The sequence below is a fragment of the Ictidomys tridecemlineatus genome, chromosome 4 (assembly GCF_052094955.1).
Source record: "Ictidomys tridecemlineatus isolate mIctTri1 chromosome 4, mIctTri1.hap1, whole genome shotgun sequence".
NCBI classification, from domain to species: Eukaryota; Metazoa; Chordata; class Mammalia; order Rodentia; family Sciuridae; genus Ictidomys; species Ictidomys tridecemlineatus.
The window spans coordinates 79,285,392-79,299,807 of NC_135480.1; the positions used below are offsets into that span (position 1 = coordinate 79,285,392).

General features: G+C 39.4%; 1 protein-coding gene across 4 annotated transcripts in view; it reads left to right on the forward strand.

The window, feature by feature from the left end:
• The window catches only part of Fat3 (FAT atypical cadherin 3), a 600,104-nt gene that overhangs the window by 529,479 nt on the left and 56,209 nt on the right, over nt 1–14,416 (forward strand). For all 4 annotated transcript variants that reach the window (XM_078046859.1, XM_021734487.3, XM_040285086.2 and 1 more), the window contains one exon: nt 13,067–13,456. In XM_078046859.1, the coding sequence (XP_077902985.1) occupies nt 13,067–13,456 (390 nt within the window). The remainder of the gene's footprint in view (nt 1–13,066; nt 13,457–14,416) is intronic.

Genomic DNA, 14,416 nt, shown 5'->3' on the forward strand with positions numbered 1-14,416 from the left:
GGCTCTCAGAAGTTGTCAGGCATCATAGTCATTTGTTGAAACCCAGATTGCTAGCCCTCTCCCTCAGTTTCTGACTGAACGGTGATCTGATAATTTACATTTCAGACTAGTTCCTAGGTAATGTTGGTGCTACTATTCCCAGAATCACACGTTGAGAACCACTTGCTTAGAAATTCTTAATAGTTTTGTGTCATGAATACCTTGACAGAGGTGATACTACAGATGTCCCTCAGAATAATGTTTTACAACTTGTGAAACAAAATGAAAAGATTACAAATACAATAAATGTGTCTGTCTATTTTCTAAAGTTGTTATATAGTAACATAATTTTTTTTCTCCAACACAAGAAATAATAAGACCTAGCATAATAGGTCAGGTAACTGCCATATTTCAAAGTAGTGTTAAGCAAATTTGTGTGCAGCAATCATAGAAGAAGAAGAAGAAAATACCTGTGGTTTTTATTGGTTAAAAAATTAGAGGTGCTGCTCCTACCATGGTGCTTTGTTGCCTTCATGGATAATTGAATGTGGTGCCAAATCAGTTCCAGGTTAGTGAAAAGAAAATGTCAGTTATTTTCTACTGTGGTAGTTGCATCTATCTTGACCCTCGATGAGCCCCACCTCCTGGTACTCTTGCCTCTCCCTTGAGAGTGGGCTGTACTTACTGACTCACTTCCAATGCACAGAATATGGCAGAAATAATGCTGTCACCTTTGAACTTAGGTTGTAGAAAGACTTGTACTCAGCCTGGGCATGCCTTCTATATTAGTCTGCTGGGGCTACCATAACAAAATACCACAGAGTCCTGGTGGCTTAAAAAAAAGAAATATATTTTCTCACAGTTCTGGAGTCTGGAAGTCCCCATGTGAGAACAAGACGAGAAGGCAATTGTCTGTGAACTAGGTAGAGAGCCTTCACCAAAACCTGGCTGATGTTAACACACTGAATTTATAAAGGATAATAATCATAATGTGTGTTAGCTTCAGCTAGGTTCTGGTGAGGGCTCTCTACTTAGTTTACAGATAACTTCCTTCTCACCATGTCCTCACATGACCTTTCCTAGGTGCCCATGGATAGAAAGAGAAAGAGAGAGAAAGAGAGAGAGAGAGAGAGAGAGAGAGAGAGAGAGAGAGAGAGAGAGAGAGATCTTTTTTCCTCCTCTTATAAGGCCCCATCCTATCATATTAATATTAAGATAGCACCCTTATGACCTTCATTACCTCCTAAAAGACTTATCTCAATACACATTCTCATTGGAGATTTAAGATTCAATATATAGCTTTTAAGAGGAACACAGTTCAGTCCATAGCACTCTTTCTCACTCTCTCTTGAGTCACTCACTGCAGGGGGAGACAACCACAGTGTTGTGTGGCTGAGAGAGACCCACCTTGCATGGGATTAAGATGCACCAACCACTACACAAGTGAGCTTGAAAGTGTAACCCCCAACTCCCTTCACTTAAGCCATTAAATAAAACCATGGCCCTGTATGACAGCTTGCCTGCAAATTCATAAGAAACCTTGATCTAAAGACAGTCAGCTAAGCCACATATGAACTTGTGTCCCATAGAATCCATGAAATAATAAATATGTTATTTTGTGCTGCTGTGTTCTGGGGTAATTTGACATAACTCAATAATATAGAATTAATACACTAATGCAAGTTCATAAGCATCCTGAATTCTGTCCTTAAGAATCTTCTAGAATAGTCATTGTCTTTCCACAGGCTCCCCTCTCTGAGAAACTTGGGCAGTCGTGCAAATCAGTGCAATCAAAGCAGGGACCACCCTTTGGGAGGACCAGTGCAGCCCCATGGGGATCAGAGCTGCTGGGGCAGGGCAGGGCACAGGTGATGATATGATTACTGCCAGCTGCTCCTTTCCTATGCTCTCAGGGACTCTCTGGGGCATGAGGTCCAGTCCACCTCCTGCAGAAATCATAGTTCTAGTAAGTCTTAGTGTATCACCAGTGAAAAGATCCTGAGACAAAATCCAGTCAAATTTCCTCTGTTTCTGAGGATTAAATTGAGGCTCAGGAAGAATACTTACCCAGGATGAGTCCGTTGCAGAACTGAATCTGAAAGAAGGATGTCATCACCTTGGGGCAACACATTTTTCTATATTCCAGTAATTTCTACTGGAAAAGGTTTCAAGAGATTCAGTTCTGATTTCAGCTTCTCTTACGTGTCATATAGTCTATGCTTTGCTTAATGCTTAGAAGTCGTTACCTCTAAGCCTCTAGGTCAGCCATTTAATGTGTGTTTTCTTTTTCCTTCCACAAAGCTCTGTTATTCTCCAAAGTGTTAAATCTTTGAAGGCGGCTGAAGGACTATTAAAATGTCAGTAAAAGTTAAATAACCCTCCCTGAAGACGGAGAGACATGAGTCATTGAGTCATTCCCTAGAGGACGTTATGGTCAAAGCCTTTTGTCTGTTGTAGATATCAAAAAATATAATCCTAAATTAGAAGCCTTTCTCCAGAGAGCTTGAATAACTTACACATGTAATCTTACTTTGAAAAGAACAGATCTTGGTACTTTTACCAGCAGACAGGGAAACTGAGGTTCAAAGTGGTTGTAGCTCCTTCCAAGGCATCTGTTAAATGGATAGTGGATATCAAAGGGATCTGGGCCCCATTAAGCCCTCCCTGAAATCTTTCCCTTCTACCAATATTAGGACCCCCTTCTTCAGTGCATGCATCTAGATGGCAGGACTGTGACAGCCTGCCATTTCTGTGTCACATTGGCCTGTCACTTTGCAAAGTGTCATCATAGAGTGGCTTTGGGATGAGACCTGATTAAATATTCCAGCTCCTTCTTTACTAGTGCTGTCTTACGTCCCTCAACCCTTCTGAACACCCACTTCCCCTCTGGTACTGGTTATCAGCCCTGACTGTACATCTGAATCCCCTGGGGAGCTTTAACAAACAAACTAGATAAATAAACAAACAGGCAAGATCTTCTTCTCCAAAATCAGACTGAGATGGGGCTGGACATTTTTCCCCCTGTGTGACTGTGGTGTCTTGTTTAATTTAGGAGTCTTTGTATTTGACAATTGTATGTTATTGCTATTATTACGCTTTTTAAAATCCAATTTCTCCCAAGCAGGGCTCAAAACACTAGTTGTCAAATGAAACAATAATTCCTTCCAGAAAGGGGTATCTTAGGCAAGCATTGGCAGGAATTCTTCATCTCTAATGGTTAGGCACAGTGGTGGTTTCTCATGCGCTCCCTTGTTCACATGCCACCTCATTTGTAGATGCCGCATGTTAGTAACAGGTCCCTTAGCTGCTCAGTTGGATCAGTCCTAATCCAATACAGAGCAATGCAGGAATGCATTTAAGAGGTGAGCAGTGTAGGGCTAAGGATGTGGCTCAGTGGTAGAGTGCTTGCCAAGCATGCATGAAGCCCCTGGGTTTGATCCCCAGAACTGCAGGTGTGGAGAGGGGGTGAGTAGACTGGTTAGAGAATATTACCCACTCCTTGGTATTTTGTGCAGAAACACCAAGGACCTCTAGCTTTGACTTTCTGCCTCTTCGGGGCATGTTGATACTCAGTGGGGTATGCTTATCAGTTTTACCACAGGATATATGCTGTCACTTCCCCTTGTGAGGTCTCCCTGACAGGCACAATTATGTTGTCCATCATCTGCTGATGAGCACTTTTAATACTTCTCACATATTACAAAACACTTCCCACTCACACACCCTCTCCAACTTGTTCCTTCCAAGCTTCCTAATTCTCTCTTGCCTAATTTATTCATCAACTTAGTCCCAGTTTCCAGTTCACTCCAGCTATAATTGGTTATAATAGCTCCGGCATCTTGTAGTTGGCTCTGAAAAAAAGACAGTTTCAACTTCTACCATTCTGAACTTAAGATTTAGCAATAACAAACCCTTAACCCACCTGTGAGTGAGGATACTTTGCAATTTTAGCATCCATGCCTTCACATGTATCACCTAAAAAGCCCTTTCTTCCTCTCAATTTTCTACTTTGGTATTCCTGACAACTTCTACTGTTCCTTCATGACTCACTTTATTTGTTTACTTCTCTGGGACATTTCCTTGGCCACCCCTCTCCATAATCAACTCTATATAGATTTGTTTCCCAAGCAATGAGAACCAGTGTGGGGAGAGGTGTTGGAAGACACTTTTCTTTGCATCGCCAGTGCCTGCCATGCAGCAGGAGTTCTTCGGTATTTATTAGATAAATCAATAAATTGATCCAGTGGTCACAATTAGTGGCCCATATAGAGAACCTTTTGAGTATAATTGTTGAGTTGTGGTCCAGCACAGAAGTCCTGTGCACCAATAAAGTTTTCAATACTTAATTGAATAATTAATTTACTTACATTTTTACAATTCCAGGCATAATGCTAAACTATAGACAGTTGCAAGAGTTTATCTGCAGCTGAACTATAGCTTTTTAGGTTATCATACAAGACGGTCTCACCCATCAAAGGGGTCGGCTCCATGGGTGTGCAGTCTGTGTAGTCCAACAGGGCCCCATGCTTGGAAAAACCTGTTCTTGCTTTAATGCTCGGCCTGTGGCTGTGTTCACTGCTTTATATTTTTTAAACAAGAAGTGTGCATTTTAATTTTGCAAGGAAACCCACAACCATGTCGTCAGTCCTAGCAGGAGATCTACTTTCAATTCATTTGGCAGGTCCTCCAGAGATTTTTGGTGCAGTTCTTAGGATCTCCCTGACTCTGTGACTGCTACTGCCTTCTATCTTATTTTGACTATTCAAGCCAAGGAGCTATTGACCCCAGAAGTTGGTATTCTGCCCTGAGGAATGTGCCAGATTTAGTCATCACTCAATGAAAAAAACTTTTAAATGGTACTTTAAACAGAAGTAATTAGAGAGTCTATTTAAAAGTACAGTAATTGCTAACTTAAAAAGCATTGCTAATTCTATGGACCTCCTTATAGTAACTTTGTGTTTTATTTCATATCATCCAAAGGCATATTTCAAAGATAAAAAAAAGCAGTCAGTTTGATCTGTTTGACTATAATGGGATTCTATTTGCCTTTCACAAAGGATGAGAGAAGAATTTTAGGTTACCCATTTTCTTTAACTGCTTAATTTGAGTGTAAAAATTAGTTTTAAAAATATTCCTTGAAATAATTTTATAATTAAATCTTTGACAAAAGTGATTTTTTAAAGTAATGTCTATCTTTCTGAAGATAAACTAAAAGGAAAAATGGAAATACCCAGAAGAAAAGCCTATACAATACATATTTTTTTCTATAATTATGTCAAATAGTATGTATGGTGAGAATTAAATTGGACTGGAAAATAACTTGAAAACTTAACTGTTCTCCAAAATTGATGTTAAAGAATTATTTTCCATATACATTATTTTTGTAATAGTTATTTTACTTATTATACATATGTTCTGTGCCCTCTGTAAAACCCAGAAAAATAAGCAAAAAGGAAAAACAACATTTTTACCATGGGGACCATTTTGATTGAAGTGCCTTCTTCCTTTTGGCTGTACAAAGTGAACTCATAAACTATATATTGTTTGGTACATGATTTTTTTCACTAACTTACAAACATATTTCCAAATCATTATATATTCTTTTATATTCTTTGACATTGTATGTACTAACATATATATAGAGATAAGGTACCATAATTTATTTAACTGATCCTCACTATAGAAAATCTAATCATTATTATCTTTTTTAACAATAACTTTTTATATATTTACAAATGTTTTATATATATATTTTTTAGATATTCCTGATTCTTTACATTGCACCCTCTGGGCGTTTTTAAATTATTTTAACACATAAATTTACAGTGGGCATATGTGCAATATCTGCATCACCTTGCACAGGTTCATAATCATGATTGTATACTTGCTTTGGTCCTTGGTTGTTTCTTCTGCAATTCAACATTTACTACTCTTTGTGTGCCAGGCTCTGTGCTCAGTACTTGACATAAAAATGAATAAGAGCAGTCCCTCTTCCAAAAGGTACATTAATCTAGTAGGAGAGAGGACACACATACAATTAATGATAATGCAAAAATAATATTAAGGTATCAAAGAGAAGGAAGCAACTAAGGTCACTAAGCAAGCTGTTCCAGAGGAGACCCCACAAAGAGAATGTAGGGTTTTTTTTCTTTTTTAAGAGAGAGAGAGAGAGAGAGAGAGAGAGAGAGAGAGAGAGAGAGAGAGAGAGAGAGAGAGAGAGAGAGAGAAGAGAATTTTTTTTAATATTTATTTTTCAGTTTTCGGTGGACACAACATCTTTATTTCATTTTTTTTTAATGTGGTGCTGAGGATCGAACCCAGCACCCTGCACATGCCAGGTGAGCCGTTACCACTTGAGCCACATCCCCAGCCCCGAATGTAGAGTTTTCACAAGAGAGCAAGGGACAACATTCTGAGTAGAAAGCAAAGCAGGAACACAGGCCTGGAGAAGTAAATATTCACAGTGTCTTGGATCATGTCTGTGGTGGAATAACACAATGGATGAGGAATAGGAGATGACAACAGAAGGATGGGTTATGGCCAGATATAAAGGACTGGAGTTCCATCATCAAAACTTTTTGCTTCTGTCTATAAGAATTGAGAAGTCAGTGATTGTCTTAGCCCATTTTCTGTTGCCATAACTAAATACCGTGTATTGGGTACTTTATAAAACCCCATGGTTCTGGAGGCTGGGAGGTCAAAGGACCATGTTTGGTGAAGGCCTTTTACTGGTGGGAACTCTGCAGTGTCCCAAGGCAGGGAAGGACATCAAATGGCAAAACAGAACCAAACTGGCTTTAACAGACCCACTCTAAAGATAACCCACTAACAATTAATTTATTAATCCATGAACGTGTTAATCCATTCACAAGGGCAGAGTCCTCATGACCTAATCACCCCATACCTGTTAATGTCACACAGTGAAAATTGAAGTCCAACATGAGGTTTGGTGGAATCAATAAAGCCATAGAAGTGACTATTCCCAGCTGCTGGAGAAAGCCTGGATCCAGAGTTCTAGGAACTCCACTGTGGTGAAGTTGGCCAGGAGGGGATGTGCCCTGTGGTTGTTGGCAATTAGGACTCTTGGAACAGTTCAGTTGAGAGGGAATGAGAGCCTCACCTGGATGAGAGTCTTGCCACAGGATATTCAAGAAACACTTCAGAGACACATTCAAAAGAACCCGGTGTTCTAGTTCATATGAGAGGGAAGTTGGGAGAAGACACATAGCAAACCCTCAACTACCTAGTTAAGTAACTCCTCATCAAGGTGCTGTGTTCCTAGAGTTAGGGATGATGCTTCTGGGTTCCACTTTTCCCAACTCATTTTTGCATGCCCAAAGTGGTCACATAAGCAGGTGACACTTGGGAAATCTTTATTAAACGGAAGGGTGATACCCAGTATTTCCTGTGAAAAAGATAGAAACATTCCATTTTTTTCTAAAGAAACAGCACTGTCTTAGGATAAGACCATAGCAAAGAAACACAATGACATATTCAACAACCAAATCTTTGTTTATCATTTTTCATCAAAGGATAATCCTTATAGCGTAAATAAGAGCATGACTTAATCACCAAGCCTGGGACATAAAGGCTGTGGAATCTAAATATATGTGTGCAGTTTTGATCACTGATAAATAGGCATTAATAAAATGCAGGAGTAAGTACTGGCTCAGAGACAAGTTACTAGGTGGCCTGGGGCCTAGGGTCAGGGAACCAACTGCAATGGGATATGAAGGAACTTGGAGGGTGATTGAAATGCACTGTATCTTGATGGGAGCAGAGAGTAAACATAGGCTTCCATAATGTAGACATTTGTTGGAATTCAGGAGCTGGACCCTTAAAATGTATTCCTGTTGTTATATGTAAATCATGACATCTCAATGAAATTGATAGAAAAATAAACAAAAATTATTGAAATTGCTTCAAATTATTTCTTCTTCAGTTACCTACTCCATATAAATGTCTTTGTAAAAGTCAGTTTATAGCAATTTAGTACCAACCACATTATTGCCACCTACAAGCCAGATTCTGTGAAGGTGATGGGGGACACAGAATTCAATGTACAGACAAGGCTCTGTAGAGAGGGAGTCAGAACAGCTGCCGGTGTAAGACACCAAAATGAACATAGCATAGCATAGCTCTTGATAGTTTTGAAACGTGGGGATCCTAATCTCAGGAAGAAGGGAGAAAAAATTGCATAAGGGCCAGATCAAAATAATCTTGATACATTTTTTTTTGTATTGGTGATTCTGGTCATTTGGTTTCAGTGCTGATTCTAATATCTCTGACATTCTCATATATACAGCTGAGCTATTCTGACATGGGGCTAGATGCATGGAAATGATCCTAATACTGGGGGTTATTTCTCACTGAAGCATAAAACTTTATGCTTGTATATCTAAGCTATACAAATGTATTCTGAAAGATTAATCAAATGATACTAATATGCTGTGTTAAGCTTTCTTCCCATCCAGAAGATTCCAGTAGCTCATTATGATCCAGCTTAAAGCAGATTTTTCCCTTGTGGATATCAGCCAGAAACTTAATGAGCAGTTGGGTAGAGAGGGTAGTCCACTGGAAACAGTAATGAAACTAGCTCTATTTGTTGAATTTGAAAATAGGTTGTGGTACTAGAAGATAATCTCAGATCTCAGCTCACCTGGGATCTGCCACTCTTACCCAGTGAAGACCCAGTGAAGTTCAGTGATCTGCCCAAATACATGTGTGGAGTTTGGTCAGATCATAGGCTAGAGGGAAAATCTTTTGTCTTTAAGATTGGACCACACCGATTTAATTTTAAAGTATTTAAAACCTGACTTTTCATACCATAGTGATGCATGTATACTCATTTTTTTTATTGTTGGTCATTCAAAACATTACACAGTTCTTAATACATCATCTTTCACAGTTTGATTCAAGTGGGTTATGAACTCCCAACTTTACCCCGTATACAGATTGCTGTATCACATCAGTTACCCTTCCATTGATTGACATATTGCATTTTTATAGCAGCACAATTGCCAGTAGCCAAACTAACAGCCTAAGTGTTATCAACAGATGAATGGATAAAGAAAATGTGTATATATACACAATGAAGTTTTATTGACTCATAAGAAAGAAATAAGTTATGTAATTTGTAAAAAAAAAATAGATGGAACTAGAGACAATCATGTTAAGCAAAATGTGCCAAACTCAGGTCAAGGGTCATATGTTTTCTCTCCTATATGGAAACTAGACAGGAAAAAGGAAAAGATAGGTGGAAAAGCAAGAATTGTGTGAAAATCAAAGGGAGATCAGTAGAGGAAAGTGACCAGGGGGTGTGAGGAGGAAAAGAGATGAGAAGTGCTGGTAAGGGATATTGGCCAAATTATATTGTTATATTGTGTGCATGAAACAACAAATTTCATCATTATGTAAAACTATAATACACCAATAAAAAATGTAGAAAGAGGGAAAAAAATCTTGACTTTTGTGCCAGTGCATGTCCAGAAGTCCATCTTCCCCTTTGGCCAAATTGAGAGAAACCTAGACTCCATTTCAAAGCTTTCCAAAAGAGAAAATATAGATGTGGCAGCCCATCCCGGATTTCACAGCTTTCCCTGCAGAGACTATCTATGTGCTATTTCTTTCCTCCAAAATCATTCCATAAAAATGCCACTATATATTACTTCCTTTGAGCAAATATGGATTTTAATCATCCTGTTTTTATTTGATTTTAATCCTCTGAAGTTCTGCCTGCTCCATTTGCCTCAGTTAACACACAAAAACTTCACTTCTAATGAAAGTCAAACTTGTCTTGGTAGCCAGGCATTTTAGCATTTTAAGAAGCTAAGTAGCTCCATCCTCATTAAATTAGGCTCAAATTGGAGAAGAGAATTACATACTTAAAAACACAAATGCCAAATGATGGATTAATGTTATACCTTAATGTAACACATTGTGACATGAAGTAGGAGCATTAGACCAATTAGCAAGCGAGTCCTCTCCTCGGGTTCATCTTTTCTGCTGGATATGTAGTAAAAGGATGGCAATTTGAAGAATGGCATTTATCAAGCCCCTTCGGAAAGAAAGTTTCCCCTTTAGTGACATGACCTGAATTTATTGAACAAAGGCAGCACCGTATCTCCTGATAACATAGCAAAGACTCACTAAAAGTACTGCCACTGCATTGACATTTATGCTTGTGACCTTATTTCTAAAAAAAATATTGAAATCCATTGTGATTGTGTCTAAACTGTGGTTTTAATGTGGTCTAGAAATCTATCTCAATTTTTTTCCTTGAGAACTAGCAAATCCTAAGTGGTGTCATTTAGCAGGGGTTTATTATTATTATTATTATTATTATTATTATTATTATTATTATTATTATTTGCATATTTCCCCTGTCCCTTGCTATTCTGGTCTTGCTTTCATGTCAGTCTGATTGTAACAGAGAGAAGGGGGCAACAATAAATCTAGCTCCTCCTGGTGCAAATGCCAAAGATACTGTCAGAAATAAAATGTATGGAGAGATATGTATGGGGAGTGTGGGTCAGCAACTTGCTGTGGGCGGGGAAGGGATGGTTTTCTGCTAGGGTAAAATGGAAAAAATCCTGTCACTGGGTTTAAATTAGCAGAATCTGCCTGGAGGGGAGCCATGGTCTTTGTGTGGCTGATTAATGTCAGCCTTGTAATGCAGCATTCTAACAACAGGGCTAGCCCGCTGAGCAGGGCATCTCATGCTTAGAGCATCAGAGTCCAGCCAAGTGCCTCTGAAGAGATCTGGAAGGGAAAGTGGCAGGCCTGGAACACAGGCGATGATATTTTTAATTATACTGGAGCTATTTGTCCTAATGAAGGAAGCACAGGCAGCCACTAAATGTACTTTCCTTTCAGGCTCTGCTGCTGTAAAGAGTGGCAGAGTGCAAATCCAACCCCCTGCTTGTTCTGATTCAACCCTGTTTCAGAACAGTGTGTCAGAAATTACCTTGCTGCATAAACTAATCTTTGAGGCTGAATAGGTGAGAGATCCAGGTACACATCTCCTAAAATCCCTAAAAAGTTCACCCCAGGGACATTTTTGGTGAATAATTTAATCATGCAGCTACTCTAGAAAACAGCCAGAAAGCATCCCTAAGACTTCTGCTCTAGAGCCTTATCTCAGGGGACTTTAAGAGAAAAAGAAAGCCTTCTTGTTTTCAATACCAGCACAAATAAAATCTGAGGTTGATGTTTATATATTACAGTGTAGTTGTTTTGAAAGAGAAATAAAAGTAAATGATGAAACTTTGGGGGAAAAAAATGGACTCTCTGGAATGGAACCAAGAAAAAGCTCTCTGTGTCAACCTTTTGGTTAAAGCCACATAATACGATTTATGTCATCCCCTTCAGATATATGATTTTATTGGTTTGCTGGGAATTTGGGTTTAAGGAAAATTGTATGTTGGGAGAGTAAAATGTTTAACTCTTGTTGTTATAGAATGCCTGCCCCCTTGGTAAGGTCTCATACGAGTAAAAAAATAATAATAATAAAGCACAGCTAGATCCTCCCCTCTGAGATCCTATGTTCTAGAGTTCCATATTTCACAAAGACACTTTTGGGTGGTTGTCATAGCAAAGACGCCAACTGACATCTGTCTTCATAAAGAGCCTTTAGCATCATATGGCACTTTATCCCTACAAAGTTGTTACATTTTCCTTCTTATAAAGCAGAATGACTAATGCAAATTTTTGACTAATACCATTTTCAAGTGCTGAGATCCTCCATACAAAACAGTTAAATCAATCTTTAACCCAATCATAATTCAGGAATTTGTTGGTTGTTGATGGATATTTCCTGGTTGTTATGTTTTAGCTCTAGTATGTGTTAAGATGGTGTTTTGGTAACTACATGAATTTTTTTAAAATCACAAAGCTAGAAAGTTCCCTCAGACTACATCTGCTCCCCTCCTTGATGGAATGTTCCAGGGTCCCCTACTCCTTAGATTCCTTTATCCCCCCTAAACTCCCTCATGACTTCACCCATTCTCATGGATTTGCATGTTATCAGCATACTGATGACATTCAGATTTATAGCTCCAGCTTGGGCTTCTCCATCTAACACTGGTCTCTTCTACCTGACTTCTCACTTGAACTCTCCACTGAATATCAAATACCCATCTCAAACTTAATCTTCATAGGGTTCTGGTCTTTTATCCAAAATCTAGTCCTCTTACATCCCTCTCCATCTCAGCTAGTCATAATTCCATCTCTCTAGTTGCTCAGGTCAAAACTAAAAGTCATCCTGGACTTTTCTTTCTCTTCAGCCTCTTTCTCTGCCATCCCATATCCTACCAGCTCCAGAATCAGAAAACATTCCTTTCTCATCACTTCTAGTTCAGAATCTGGAATTCCCTCACCTACGTGCTCACACTGGAACCCCTTCCCTTATCACCACTCCCAGCACCATCATCCCTGTTCTAGCCGCCATTGTTAGACGCATGTAATCCTGCAGGGGTTTGCTGACTGGTGGATCTGCTTCTGCTCTGACTGCCCTTCAGTCTGTACACAACCAGAAGCTGAAGGGATCCAGTTAATATCTAAGCCACCTCCTATGACTCTCCTCTCAAAATCCTCCAGTGGTTTCCACCTCCCTGCCATGACCCACTGGAATGTAAAAACTTTCTTAAGAAATGCTAGATTCTCACCCATTGCTGGAACTTCTAGCACCTAGAATTGTGCCTGGTAGATTCTGAATAAATATTTCTTGAAGTCATTAATTATTTTACTAGTTAGTTTGTGTTTATCTTTCTGTGTCATATTTTTACCCATGTATCTATTAGTATCTGAAACTTTTTCTTAAAATTTGTTTTGGATGGGGAAGTTATACATTAACAGTAATCAATGAATTCTGATATTTATTGTCGATATTTTCCCAGTTTTTAAAGGTTTTAATTTAGTTGTATTTTTTTAACAAACTGAATCTTTCATTTCTGTGATAACACAGCTATTTTTGTAATGATTATTTTTCTCTGGGTGGCCCTTTAAAACTCAGCAAAACATTCATATTTTAGTGCAGAGCATCTAGCTATGTTCTTGTCTGCTCACATTCTTGTGTCACCTCCCACAGGCATCAACAGGAAGGTTGTTTACTCTCTAGCGGACTCAGCCAACGGGTTCTTCTCCATTGACAGTTCATCTGGCATCATCAGCCTGGAGCAGCAACTGGACCGAGAGCAGCAGTCTTCTTACAACATCACTGTGCGGGCCACTGACCAGAGTCCTGGACAGTCCCTTTCCTCTTTTGCCACAGTCACCATCACTGTCCTGGACATTAATGACAACCCGCCTGTGTTTGAGAGGAGGGACTACCTGGTAACTGTGCCTGAGGACACCTCCCCTGGCACCCAAGTCCTTGCTGTTTTTGCCACCAGCAAAGATATTGGCACCAATGCTGAGATTACATATCTCATCCGGTCTGGGAATGAGCAGGGGAAATTTAGAATCAACCCAAAGACAGGTGGGTAAATAGCAACCAACCAAGAATCAGAGTCTCACAATGTCCTGCTTCTCCTACAACTCAAACTCCCCTTCTTAGTGGGCTCTTTTTCCTCCTCCTTCCTCCCTTACAAGGAAAGCAGGTGTTCTGCTGGCTAAGTCTCCAGCACTCTGCTTCTAAGAATACCCCCTGCTAAATTTCAGGCTTCTTGATGTGGACTTACTCATCAAAACTTGACCCTAGATTTGGCTTCAAGATTTCTATCAAGGAAGGCTTGGGAGGAGCAATGTGCTTCCTCTATGGACAATGTGCTTCCATGGAGGAAGCACATTGAGAAGAAGTAGTATTTGCATTCCGAGCATGAACACACCCATGTGTGTTTGTGTGTGCATTTCATTTGGATCATATCTGCTGGGAAATTATCCTAGAGATGAGCTTCCACCTGCCTCTGTCCATTAATTTAGACTGTGCTTTGTAGTCACTGGCCAAGGAGGACATTGGTCATGATCTACATCGGTGACCTGCAGGCTTTACCACACCAGCACCCCACATAGACTCTACCAGTTGGTGGAAATAGCACTGCATTTAAGCCCTGCTCATTCCTCCTGGTTAGAACATCATCGTTTCTCACCACACTCTTCAAACGTTAGAGGGGATGTGCAGCATCACCTAGGGAAAATGTGCCTAGAAGCCAAAAAAAAAAAAAAAAATACCCCAAATACAGCCCTTGGGCTTAATCTTCAATAGAGAGTTAATAAATTGTAGAGGCATTTTAGGGTAAGTAAAGAGGGTTATTCAGAAAAGGTATTTGTATATTCTTGGAAGGCTAAGCATACTACTCTTGTGTTTTCATAGAATTTGTATTTTTATTTGAAAGCCCTTTTGTTGATATTCTTATTTGGTGAACAATCCCCCTGTGGATAGGCAAGGTGCCTCACATTTTGTAGATAAGGAAAATGAGACTCTCACACCTTCCCACCT